General features: G+C 40.3%; 1 protein-coding gene across 5 annotated transcripts in view; it reads right to left on the bottom strand.

The window, feature by feature from the left end:
• The window catches only part of fgd4a (FYVE, RhoGEF and PH domain containing 4a), a 39,626-nt gene extending 26,322 nt beyond the window's left edge, over positions 1–13,304 (bottom strand). The window contains exons 1-2 of one of the 5 annotated variants that reach the window (XM_017032979.2): positions 9,037–9,106; positions 8,843–8,932 (exon numbers count right to left, since the gene is read on the bottom strand). In XM_017032979.2, the coding sequence (XP_016888468.2) occupies positions 8,843–8,932; positions 9,037–9,091 (145 nt within the window). In that variant the 5' untranslated portion in view covers positions 9,092–9,106. Of the gene's footprint in view, positions 1–2,549; positions 3,121–8,842; positions 8,933–9,036; positions 10,452–12,869 lie in introns of those variants that run through there. The other 4 variants (XM_025056269.1, XM_025056270.1, XM_025056268.1 and 1 more) reach the window with 4 other exon arrangements.
• Between the last annotated feature and the right edge of the window lie 975 nt (positions 13,305–14,279).

Genomic DNA, 14,279 nt, shown 5'->3' on the forward strand with positions numbered 1-14,279 from the left:
GAATGGAGGCACTGGAGCCCATATTCTTAGGCCAAAGCTGGAATGCACAGAGATGCCTGGCCACAGGCGACTCTGCAGCCAAGGTTAGGGTACTAATGAGGCAGAGAAAGAGCGTGACACAAACTTCCTGTTTCACACGGTGAAATTATTTTCCTCATTCCTCATTTGGTCTTCAAAGTTTACCAAAAAATGTTTTGTGAAATACATCACTCTGCTGGTACAACATTTCTAAAGAGTTTTCACTGGATATGTATATATCAACATAGACACCTATTACACACCTGCTGGTGGAATAAAGTATCAACTACAAATAAAACCACTGTACACAGAGAAAGAAGGACTACATGATCTGCTGCCACACAGATACCGGTGCCTGTGCACAGCTGTGACGCAGCACTTTCACTTTAGGAAAAAGAAAAAAATACCCTGTAGTGATCTGCAAGAAAAAGCTCCAATAAAACAAAAGGTGTGTCTATGTTGGTTGTGATAAGAATCTTCCATTAGTCGTTGTTGTAGGTCACATAAAGCATTTGGTGTAACACTTCCCTCTGTCTACATTTTCTCATTTTATTTTCCTTTTTAAGAGGGCAGGATGTTTCTGGTGGTTAATAGCTACAGCCCCCCTAGGGGTGGCAGTAATGCAACTCAAGGGATCCAGAGGCCCTGCAGAAGAGGAAGTGTGGTTGAGCAGGAGTGGAGTGGGTTAGGGAGAAAGGTATACATCTCTAAATAAATGTCTTTTCGTTTCGGGCATTGTAATTTCAAGATCTTCTAGGTCTGGTTGGTCCATAGTTTTTTGGCTTGGGAATAACTGTTTAAATGACCAGGCTAAAGTGATTAACATTAAATACTTATTTTCTTGTTTAAACTGAACATTCTTTATATATACAATATATTTTGGGATAGTGATTAAATGTACATAATGTGATTTACCTCTTACAATATATGGTCACTATTATATACCATAGAATTATATTATTATATATTTTTTATTATTATTTTAACCATAGAATTATATGTATTTTTTTATTATTATTTTAATTGCTCGTGATCGACCAGCACTCAATTGCAATCTGTTGGCAGATCCTAATCTACTTCCTGGGAACCACTGGTCTAGAAAAACATTTTATGCAGCACCTTAACAACAGCTTGTCCTGCTTCGATTATTTGGTTTACCTAGCATATCCCACTGTGATCTGAAATCTTCTTGATTTCTACTGGGCAACGCTTAGTTTTTTACATATAAAAGTAATATATTGTATATTTGCTTGGACTTCGGTCAAGTTTAGTCTCTGCACTGAATGTTCAAGCTTCTGTTGTCCTTTTGTTTCCAAGTGTTGTGTTGCAGTGACTCTCTATATTTTGTGGACCAGTAAGGATTTGTTACCTGCTCCACTGCAACATGAACAGCGAGCTCTGATAACATCTCTCTCATTACACCCCTGTACACAGAAAACCCCAAGGAGCCGAGGGGGCAACGTTTCAGAAAATATACCGCTGCAGATAAAGTTAATGGTTTCAACTGCAGCGATGGGCCATCAGCCAACAGAGTTACAGTGAGTGCTCTCACAGGAAGATGGAGAGATGTAACAAGATGAAACATATCAGGGTTTTCTATGTGACTGGGAACAAAAAGAGCCATTACTCCAAGGTTTTTAATGCTGCATAAATGACATTTGATGAGACATTTGTCTTGTTGTTGACAGTAGGACTGCAGCAGCAATAACTGCTCAGGATTATAACTGTCTGGGATTACAGCTGTAGTGACACCATGACCTAAAATCAGTGTTTGCACAAGGATAAGAAACAACTGGCCGTGATAAGAGGACAGACAAAACAGACTTCCAGGTTGTTCCATCGTCCTCCTGATGTCCTCAGTCTTATGTCTCACTGTGGACAACCGAAGTTGATTACAGCAAGATTAACACTGAGACACTGCACAGCAGTGAGAGGCTCAGTCAACACTGTCTTCAAGAGAATTAATATACCCCAGCAGTCGGCACAGCGACCACACCCCCACACCCACATCTGCTGCCACACTGACCCACAGTATACCTGACACAGAGACATTAGGTTGAGGTTTGTTTCTGTGATGTGTGCTCCTCTCTCTGTCAATCATCACTCTGTACAGCTCACACGCCCATGCGTGCGTCTAGACTGACAACAACACCACGTTAGCATTATTATATATTTCAACCGTTACATTTGACTCAGTCATTCTGTTATTTGAACAGCTAACAACTGTATTTTGTTCCAGTGTACCAGCACTGCTTGGTGAAGTAGCTACAAATCAAACAGAACAGCACCAACCCGTTGAGTTCAGTCAGCCAGCAATGGGAAATTCAATTGGTCACAGCTGAAGTGAGAGAACCTCCACCTTCTGTTCTTGCTCTGTCGCTCGCACTGGCAGGTTCAGGCTCGTGGTAAACTGCTGCCTTTGCTGCACTGCATCCTCCCTTCACTACCCTGCTACACACACACACACACACACATACATACGGGCAGATACTTGGACACACAGTGAGAGACTGGCTCGCCCTTTCACTCACCTCTCACTGAACCTCCTCTTCTCCTTTCTCTGATGCTTATGTTTCATTTGACCGATTCGTCATCACTCGATCTTCCTCGTGCATTCCAACAGAGCTGAGGCATATGGTGAGAGAGCGACACTCAGCCGCACACCAAAGCCCTCTCTGTGTGTGAGTGCAAATGCTTATGTGTGTGTGTGCGTCGCATAGACAATCAGTTCCATTGTGTTGAGTGAGGGGAGGGCCAGCAGAAGGGGCACGGAGCGAATGGCCGCACTCATGTGCTGTCCCTGCGGCTGCTGGTGGCTACGGCACATGTAGATGCCGTGCGTGACACAAAACAACCCCCTCCTCCCACAGGGACAGACGTGGGGGTTGGAACTGATAGAGGATTGATCTGCCGACGAGATGATGCTGAGGTTTACAGAAGCGTCTTCACCTCTTTCAGTGGGAGAAAAATATGCTTTTTTTTAAATTTAGGGTTAACCACAATTTAGGTTCATGGTAAAAGAGGCCACACACTATTTTTCCAAAACAATCAAATCAGTGGCACACGCACCTTCAGAAGAACTGAGACAATACCCAATATTCAAAAATCAAAATGTTTTTCCCCCATAGAAACCCACTGGAACAAAATAGTGCTTGGTAATTCCCTTGTACTAATTTAATGTAAGATAGGCATACAAGGATTTATTATGTAAGCTGCACCAGTATTTGGCTAATATGTAAGAAAAAGGTGTTTTTTTTTTTAGTGCAAAACTTTAATTACTGTTAAAAAATCTACTTATAGATATCATAACTTTGTCTGTCTATTTGTTCACTGGAAATAGAGACGAATCCAATCTAATTTATTTGAACTTTGTGCTAATGTTGGTAAAAAACTGTTTCAATAATAATGGTTTAAAAACAACATGATAATACTGTAAAAAGAAATAACTGCTCTTTTCAATAAACAAAAAATGAAACCAAACACAGCATCTAAAGCATTTTTAAATGTCAATATTTGTTTTTTTACGAGATAAGTACATCTAGCGTGTACATATAGTACATAGAGTGTTGTGACTAGAATCCTCTGTAGGACTTTACTATAGTGTTGACATCAGGACTAAGAATCTGTTTGCTCTCAATTCTGACCTGCAGAAAACAATACACTATCTGAACTTTTTAGGCACATTCAAAAAACTGTAAAAGCTTAAAAATCTTAACATTTCTCCTCTCTCTCTTTAACCTCATTCCTGAGGTTCCAGTGAACAGCTGCAGCTGCTAATCATCTCTACAAGGATTTAACACGTTCTTTGTTGCTTTCCTTTAACGAGCACTGCCAGACACCGACACACATTAGAAGGAAGGATCCTGTCAGCACTTATATGAAAGACCAGCTTATAGCCTATATACTGTTATATATATATACACACACACACTTTTAGTCTCACAAACAACAGGAAACCCTGTAAACCAGACCGCTCTCATTTCACTGCATTAAATAAACCGAGAAGACGAGAACGTGGTCTGACTGTAACCAAGTCAACGTGGACGCTCACACTGACACACGGGCATGAGGTGCGTAACACGGACCAGGACTCATAAAACAGCAACAGTTCAAAACCTGCTACTAATGAGAAGCAGGAGAGTGAAGACTATGGAGGAAGTCAGGAAAATAATGTAAAGTGCCCCCTTCTGGATTTTATTAGAGTTTGAGCATGATTTATTTCCACAGTAAAGACAGATTTGACAGCCTGTTACGGGTGTATGAAGGACACAACTGCAGCACAATAGAGCAGAAACATGGTTTTGGGACTTTAACGTGAAACATATGGTAGCACAAGTCAACAGTTCACCTGTGCTGACAAGAAAACATGCAGTAATTAGAGGTGAAGATGTGAAACAGAGTTGGACAGATCTGTGGCCAGGGTGACAACTCAAAGGGACATTAAACATCAGGTGATGTCACAGCTACTGTAGTGGCTTTTCACATGAACCTCTTATCAAAGCCCAACAATGTTTGTAGCTGTTTATAGGAATTAGTAACTGGTAATACAAGAGATGGAATAATTCCTCTGTGATTAATGTATCCCAGGAAAGAGATTTATGGATGGATGAAATTCCCTTTTTTAAACACAGACAAGATGGCTGGTAATATGGAGGTCAGTGAGAGAAAAGGGTGGAGTAGAATGTTAGATGGGGGGGGGGCTTTACTGGGTTGTGGTCAGCTAAACAATTCCAATCTCCTATCAGTGACACATTCATTGATTATTAACAGGAGGACGAACCGTTGTGTCAATAGACACACTTGAATGAAATATTGGTTTTCTGACGGTGAGTTATGGACCTGTTTTAGAATTCATTCAATTACTGTCACAGAGAGGCAGCGCTGAAGACAACAAACCACATCTATGGATTTCATTGGATTTATGACAGAAAAATACACACAGCACACACGAAAGGAAGAAAACGGTCGCATTTATTGCCCTGCAGAAATGTAGGTGCCTATCAGTACTTCTATTATACTACCATACAGTACCAACCCACAGCCTGGGTGAACAGGATTACAGTAGGAAAAGCTAACAGTGTATTTCATTTATTCATTCTGTGTAGTTCAAATGACTCAAGTTAATAAATTATTAACTTATTAAAGTTAATATTATTAACTTGTTATTAAAATGAGATTTTGATCAATTTTGGTGTAAAATATAAATTGCAAGAAATCATGTTTTAAAGGAGAAACAATTTTTTTTTACTTGAGAAAAGTCCCTGGGATGATTCGAAAAACAGGTCACAACAACATCAAGTCCTACCAAGACAGATGTCACTGTCTTCCCTAAACCAGCAAAGACACAAACTGACCGCCTGACTATTCTTTTTCTTGCTCATCTGTCTCACCGCCCTCACCCCAACACCCTCACCCATCCATCTCTTCTGTCTGACACTTGAGAGAGGAGGATAGGAGAGCTGCTTGCCTCCAGGCCATTAACCAGCACATCTCTATATGCATAGATGTGTGGGCTACACACACACACACACACACACACACACACACACACAGACACTGGTTTTTGTGTTTTATGATAAAGCATCGCTAGCTCCTTAGCCTATCCTCAGCTATTACAAATACACCATCGTGATACTAACCCTAACTCGAATCTGAACCGAATACTTATGTGAACTCCAACGATTAGTCTCCTCTCACTTAGTGGAGAACAGCAAAATGACAGCAGAAGTGCAAAAAAAAAAGTGCCCCACCAACAGAAGTATAAAAATGTTCCCCACAAGTATAGCTATACCAGAAAGCACACACATGCACATACACACAGGAGTTAATCCTCAAAATATTCAAAGCATGCTTTAAACAATGGCACGTGTGCATTAAGGTGATACATAAACCCTTCTAATTGTCATTAACTCCTCCCCCCTCCTGACGCACCACCCCCATTATAAAGGTCAGTGGAGAGTGACTGCAGATACACATGTTTATTGGCAGGATACACCTTCACCTCTGCGAGGACTACAACAATAAACAAACAAAACAAAGACGGCAGCCGTCACGTGTCGCTGCGTCACAGTCACTTCACCTTGGCCTGGTTTTACCAAATAAGCCTTTCTGCACACACACATGCACTCACATAGAATTATCCATAAACTAAAAGAGTTTGGCCTCAGCACTGTGACATAACAGATTGATTGACAAACGGTATTCACAAGCAATGAACTCACTGAGCCTTCTAAAATCACCTTAGAACGTTCTCGATGCTGAGGTGGTTCAAATACTCACCTTCACGATTTCGACAATCCTCACAGTAAACACAGGATAAAACACTTTAATCCACCCTAAATCAAGCACGGGTGGGTAAAGAGATCACTGAGGAGAGCAAGTCCTGACTAGTACTGACTTAGTACCACTATAGGTGATAGAACAGGTGACAAATATGAAGTAATCAGGGTTATTGCTCATGGTTTTCATTACCATCAAATTAAAGGAACGACAACCAGGTGAAAATGAACAAATGAACTTCATGTTCATCTATTTCAACCCACGTTTCTTCTTTGCCTGCCTTTATTATAATTCTCCAACCTTTCCCAGCCTCAGCCAGGCAAACAGGACCGACTTGTTCCCTTTGACACCATGTAATAGTCTCACATCGAAGGCAATCTTATTAGAGCAGAGTGACTAGATTAGGTGCTGCGTCCTGACTGATGATAGGAAATGTGGGCGGCTTGACTTCATCAACGCACACATTAAACCCACCACTTACAATAGAGCTCACTGTCTATTGTCAAATTAGTATCTGAGTGTAATTGTGCAGTTTCTCATGAAATAGCTGAATTCCATTTGGCTGCTTCAGTCTCCGTGTCGCAGTGTTGTTCAAACTGACACCACAGGCCGACGGAGTGGAGGAGAATACAGCCATTGTTGGAGTCATCATCTCTACTTTCTCTGCCTTGACTACACTCAGCACATGCCGGCTGACTTTTCCACAACATAGGGAACTTTTGTCACAGAGGGTTCTGCCAGCTGAAAGTCTGTTGACAGCAAGCCCTCTAGAGGGCATAATTGAGATTGCATGTCAAAGTTTCTCTCAGTCCATCAGTTGTAGAAGTAATAACATATAATTAATTAAGCAATTAAAAAAAAGTGAAATAGTGTGGCAATTCAAGATTATAAAAAGAGGATATAATTTGCCTTGAGTCACATTTCATTTGTCTAAAAATTGCATTTGTTCTGATTTTATTCAAAATATAATATTTCTCACCTCATTTTTGAGGGAGACTTTTTTCCAAAGACACAGGCATGCCCCGGTTTCACACAGAGAAGGTAAATTGTGAGCAAATTGAAACTAGAAAATCATTTGTGACATTTTTATTTTCAATGGTACACTGTACACTTAAATAGATAGATGCAATAACTCACAGAGATTGGAAACCATTAACTTAGATGAAACATAATCTTATAATATACAGTAGTAGTAGGTGCCTGTCAATATTTAGAAGCCCCTAGTCTACAGATAGAATGCTAATATCTAATGCTAACATGTGAATGTACACAATCTGATGCCAGTAAGTTGTGTTGCTGCTGCTTGTGACGCCCTCTCCCACGTTAAAACAAAGAGGCTGGTGAAAGGACCAGGCTCTCCGGTGTTCCCAGCCTTTTCCTTCCTGCCACTGAGAATGAAAGCAGAACGCCTCACTGTGTTTCCTTCACTCAGATGATAAACAAGGGTGACTCAGAAACTACACAGAATCCTGAGAGTGAACAGTGAATGGGTCGCCATGTAAAAACATACACAAAGTGGTGCATGCACATGTATACTGGCTGACTACACTTTAAGACACCAAACTCAGCTCCAACACAGTTTAGTGATGGGTGACTGAGGGTTCTGCCAAGAGGCCAGAGTGGTTGAAGAGGGTCTGAAGATGGGGAAATAGTTCCCATGGCTCGCAAAACAACACTGTGGGTTTTTTTTGGTTTTTTTTAAGCACGATGCATTTAAGTCCTCGCTCTCACTCTGCTGAATAAAGACCCCCAGCAACCACAGCAGGCTGCACCACACAGAGGAAAAAGATCACAACAAACACTTGAGGTTTCTTCACTACATATAGGACTATTAAGTACATAGTGTGGTTGGCTAATTATGGTGCTTTATGTCAGTCAGCAGTGAGCATGTAGGTCCCATTCCCTAGGCTGTAGATGATACCAAGTACATTCTTCTTCAAAATTCTGCTAAATTCTAGCTATCTAAATTATTTTATGTTGACCTAAGCCTGTTCATTTAATGAAACTTTTACATAAGAAATAAAATGGTTTAATTGCTGATTTTCCCCTGGATGTTAGGAACAGAAACTATTAAAGACAATGTGTATGAAGCATGTATTGTGTGCCCTAGCAGCGGTTTTTTTAGCAGCTCACTAGCACAAAGCACAGATATAGTGGTGCGTAAATATGTAGTGTTTGAACGACTACAGTGGCTCACTAGCACATAGCTTTGATTTCATAGCTGCACTAACCCTGCTAACATCTTTGGCTTTACACACAGATCAGAATCTTGGGACAACAAGAACATTAAAAAAACATGGATAATGATAAAGATGTGCTCAATAATGTCCTGTGACTGCTGCATTAAGCTCTTAGAAAATAAATCACAAACATTATTTAACCAAAAGATATCTATTCTGGTTCTAAATTGACATTGGAATGTGTTGATCAAAATGTCACAAATGTTATTATGAAATGAAGCAGTAAATCTTTAGCAAAAGAAAAGATATATTTGTTAAAGAAGCCAAGTACAAACCCTCCATCCCACATGTAAAATAAATCTTACCACAACAGCAGAGAAGACACAGCTCTGAGTTTTTACCTTCCCGGCTCCAAAACCAGTATTTACGTCGTCGCTTCATTTTCAGTCCAGTGTCTTATATTTGAAAAGAAAATTTAATAAAAAAAAGAACAAAAAAATATCCCCTAACAGATACTACTCAAACACTGGTTCTGCTCACTCTCTTTGGATCTACCTACCAGGAGCAACATGTCTTTGACACCACCTTCGGTAACTTGCAGCCAGCCAGTTCATGACGTGTCCACGCAGGCAGACAGGACGTGGTAGACGCAGCAAGTGCAGAGACAGTCAGATAATATAGCCCCCAACTACCAGCACAGTTACACTATTGACAAATGTTCAATTAAATACATGTCTTTCTAAATAAAGTCCAGCCAATAGCATATTTAACTCAAAGCCAGGGGAGCTCCTCTTCAGAAGATGAGCGGTTCTCTGCTTCAAAAATCAAGACTAAAAAAAAAAATCACCCAGACACTCAACACTGTCATCTCCTCTTTGTCTTGCACATCGGATGTCCACGATTTCACAAAGGTGAGAAGAAAAAGATTGGTTAACATAGTTGGCCCACATCTTCCGCTGTGCAACTTCCTCAAAGTGTTCGTCTGATTTAAGCAGGCCAGCAGAGCAGGTCTGAATTCTTATTCTGAGGTTAGACCCAGCGACACAGGTGACAGGAGAGAGAGTGCCGCAGATTTTCTGGAGAAAACTTCAGAGCCTGATCATTCCAGTCAAGAGGGGAAACAACACACACGCTGCAGGCAGGAAACTCTGGCTGGTGCATAGAAGGAAAAAGAATGTTTCCTGCCTGAAATGCTGAAAATATATCTGTCAATATGACATAAAATGTAGGGAATCACGCCAAAGGTATTTATACTTTTCCTGATGTTGTGTATCAAAGCCAGCTGTCAGGTGGAGATAAAATAATAATACACACACACACCCTCACTGTACTGTAGCTGGTGTCGCATACTGTGAACTGACCTAAAGTTCAGTCTCTCAATTTATGAATTTTTACCACCACCTACTGGTGCATCTAAACATTGCAGCACAAAACATAAACATTGCTCGTTGGTGTTACGTGATCGTCAGTGTGCAATTGAGCAATTACACACAGTCATTTCCTGACGTTTGTTATAAACGGAGGTCATATCATTATTTAAACTAAGCAACCCAAGAATTTCCTCCACACCTTGATGGACAGTCACGTCATCTCTGCGTTCTCTAAGGGAATGAAGACTATTTAATTTGCTCCTGTGTTTTTTAGTGGAATGTAAATGTTTTCCAGAGGGGGCAGATTTGATAACAAACGGCCAACTGTTTCTCCTGTGATAATGGAGCAACAATGAAATCTCTCTTAGTCCTCGGATGGACTTAAAGGTGCAGACAACTTCTCACGTCTTGTAGGGCACTATAAGAAATCCCATAAACAACATAAACAACAATCCCAGGTGTAACCAATGGACTCTCTGTATTTGGATTGTATTCATAGCATATCTAAACTGCTTAGTGGACAAAGGACACTTGCCATACATATACACTAAGGTTATGTTGAACAAAGCTTTAACCTAATGACCATATTATTCATGTAACATATACCTAAATATCTGACAAAAAGCTGTAAACTTTGAAAACAGTTTAAAACTGAGTTAAATAAAGATTGAAGAAAACCAGTAAGCCAAAACCAGAAACAAACAGTTAGTTCATGTTGCCTTGCAAAATCATACAGCCTGCAGAGCATATATCACAGGAGCAAAAATTAAATGTAAGAGTATCTTTTGACAGCAGATATGAGTCACATTAAACCCTGTGACCACAGATCCAAGGTTGTTTACCTGTTTATGTTTCTGTGTGGTATGGAAAACCATAAAGTTATGGACTCAGCAGCTGTTGTATCAGGTTATCAGGGTTTCAAATGAATCAGCATGTTATATTGACAGGACAGAGGTTTATTACTGTTAAATAATTTAACTGAAACTTTGAAAAACCTCTATGTCATAGGGTTTGACAGTGTTTTAAGACAGAGTCATCATTAACTGTGTTGAACAAGGAATCCCTTATTGCCTTAAGTGATTTAAAGCCAGTGGAGGGACAGTGAGATAATTCAGATCAAGCTGAATGAACATCAGTGTCAGGAGACAAGACAATGGAAGTAACAGTCCCATTGCTGTTGTCGGTGGGGACGGAAAACACACCACTCCTTTGTTGACGACCGATACAACCCTTCTCACAGAAACACAGACTGAGGCAACTCCTCAATAAATGCCCCTCTGCATGTCAGCTATAATAGATATTTGTGCACAGAAAAAAAAAAGCCGTAATCTCTTTCCAACAGAACCAAACATCCTCTGTATATTCCACACGGCTCAAATCATAGGGAAAAAGCCAATGCCAAACCACACAGGAAACTTAAAGTGTAAAAATATATTAGAAATGTTACTGAGCAACAGTATAGCGAGTTTGTCACAGCTTCCTTACAGAATCCATCAATAAAATATGTCAAATGAGACAAATTGGATTCATATACAGTATATATACAATTAACACAATATTCAGTATATATAACAATAACTAATATTAACACATGTAGTATATATATTATATTTAACATAGTTCTTTATTAAAATGTAATTTTGTAATTTTTTCTGTACATTTTAGTGTTTTGACATGAGGTCATAGCTACAGAAATGTATCAGGTAAAAAGGTTTTCTGGAAAACCAAGCAGGGAATTCACAGGTTGGACTAATCTATTGGCACACAGCAATTAAATTATATATCTGCATATTCTGCCGTTTGCGTCACTTCCTGACTGACATTATACTACGTGCAGACATGTGACTCACGTTGAGAACCAAGGTCCAAATCTTACCGAATGAAGCAGTAGTGCGATCAAGGGATGCATGTTTGCACAAGCAGAGTTGCAAGATAAGAGAACGTTATATCAGTCTGCCTCCGTAGTTCAAGTCTGGGCAAATAGCAAACACATGGATATTGATCTTTTTTATTTATTTATTTTTTGTCCCTGTTCAGTCAGAGTTAAGTCTGGTTTATTCCATACCAGTGAGAGAGCTAGTTTGCAAAAACGCATCAAAAACACGGTGACCTGCTACAAACAACACAGTTTTCTAATGACCCCTTCATAAAATAAACTCAGATTACCTGTGGGTAGCAAAACATTAGCTTTGTTGATGTAGGCTCTGCATCACCCAACACTGTGGACTAACTTCATTCTTGCTAGGTCACTGACAGACCTAAGGAGCAGTAAGGCACTGTGTTAACAATAAAGTAATGAGTAATAAACCCAAAGGTAACATGGGTTTAAGTAACATCATGGACTACCATGATTAATTTATTGACTCAGAAATGGCTCCTGTAGATGCAGCATGCACTTCTACAGTATGATATGATATGGCCTAGTCGTATCATTGTTGCATTTTGTGTTGACATTGAATATTTCCCTGGACCGCTGCTTGAGAACCAGCCTCAGAGTATGAATAAAGACAAAAACCACATTTCTGATGCTACCATTAAAAACAAAACTCACCCAAATACTTGAAGATTCTGCTGACGTTTTAACTTCAACATTGGAATCTAAAGAACATTGTAAGAACTGTTGTTTCCAGAGTGGGAAAAGAGTGCCCTGCAGCCTTTAGGTTGTGTCTCAACAGGCTGAGGCCTGTCTGTGAAACAGCCTTCATACCTGCTGAGCAGCCACAGTCTGGTGAGGTGTAAACAAGAGCTGAATACTGTAATGTAGGTGTGGACAGCTGAGTAACACAGACACACTGGTCATCCCATGCTTTCTCAACCAGACCAGCAAAAACAACATAATATGACAAGTCCCAAACACTGAGTCACAGGAAAGGGCATTTACAGCTGCACTGACCCTCAGACAGAGCTGCACACAGATTCGTTCTTTAACAAAGCCCACCACTTAACCTTTTCCCACACCGTTCAACATTGTCTGGAAAAGTTGTCTTTTGACATAGTGAAGTACTTCTCCCTCCAAACGTACCTGTCTCCTCCACCTCTCCCGCGTCCATACTTCGTTGTTTCCTTCGAAAAGCGACTCTGTTGAATCCGTCCATTCTCCTGTGCAGCACTGGCTTCTCCAGCATCGATGACGTTACATTGAAATTATTTACAAACAGCCAAACGTAACAGCAGCAACAAAATAAATCCACAAACGTCTCTGGAACAATCTCAGCCCCGCGTTCATGCTGTGCGTCCACTCCCACGTGTGTACACAAGTGACGAGATTAGTCTCTACCACAGCTGCGGCTGCTACTACTGCTGTGTGGATTATGCTGACATCTAAGTTGCGAAAAAGATGGACTAATGATAGTCTGCAGCTGCCCACATGTGGATACAACGATTCCACTGTAGCGCCACCTTACTGAAGGTGTTGTACTCGACACACCCATTCCCTTCTGCGCCTTCCCGTACACATCCTCATTCTAATTTTGCACGTCACAGTCGATTGATTCCCAGGGGGTAAGAGAAGGGGGCGCTCCCTAGGGCCGGTGCAGAGCAATTGCAGGGGGTGCGGCAGTACTCGGACCAACTACAGATCGATGCTGGACATTAAAGATTAACTGAGGAAATTGCACTTAGTAATTTAACAGTTTGATGAGAATATCAGTTATTTATGAATATATGAGTGATTGAAATAAAGTTCAGCTCTTAATGTTTTGCAGTTCAAGAAAGAGGAAGGGAAAGGGAGGGTGGTTTGCTAATAGTTCTGTATGTAAATGTTGTTGTAGTCTCTCTTTCTCTCTGTGCAAACTTTAATCACAGTACAACTTGTTAGTATGACCTAGTATTCAAAATAAATATAAAGGCATTTCTAAATGAATTTACAAAAAATATAATTCCTTTTGCTGATTCCAGGTTTGGTAACTTTCAGGAGGATAAAGCAGTGGGCAGCTGGTATTTTGTGACTTTAAAAAAAGAAGCCTGGCTACAGTTGTTGTTAGTGTTTCCATTACACATGCAGTTTATCTCTCATTGTGTCTTTTATGGTGTGCAAAGATCAGCATGATCCAGCAGGATGATCAAGGAGTACAGGTGTTTATATGGACAGACCCTTCCAGTAGTGCAGCTAACCCAGACCAGGTGAAATTATATGTCACTGGAACGGAAGAAATGTGACTCAAACTGGTCTAGTTACTTCTAAATAACCTGGAAGACTAAAAATGATGCCTGTGAGTGTGACCTGTGTCTAGCTGACCTGTGACCTATGTTGACCTATGTCACATGGTAGCATTTTAAAGTCCATTACCAAATATCCAGTGACCAATTAAAGCAGAGAAACAGCCTAAAGCCTTTGACAACGAAGGGCTCAAAAAGTAAAACATCAAATCAGAAATTCTGAAATTAAAACAAATAAACGTTATTATGCCATGGACCAAAATAAATATAATTT

The sequence above is a fragment of the Cynoglossus semilaevis genome, chromosome 6 (genome assembly GCF_000523025.1).
Source record: "Cynoglossus semilaevis isolate Cse_v1.0 chromosome 6, Cse_v1.0, whole genome shotgun sequence".
Classification (NCBI taxonomy): Eukaryota; Metazoa; Chordata; class Actinopteri; order Pleuronectiformes; family Cynoglossidae; genus Cynoglossus; species Cynoglossus semilaevis.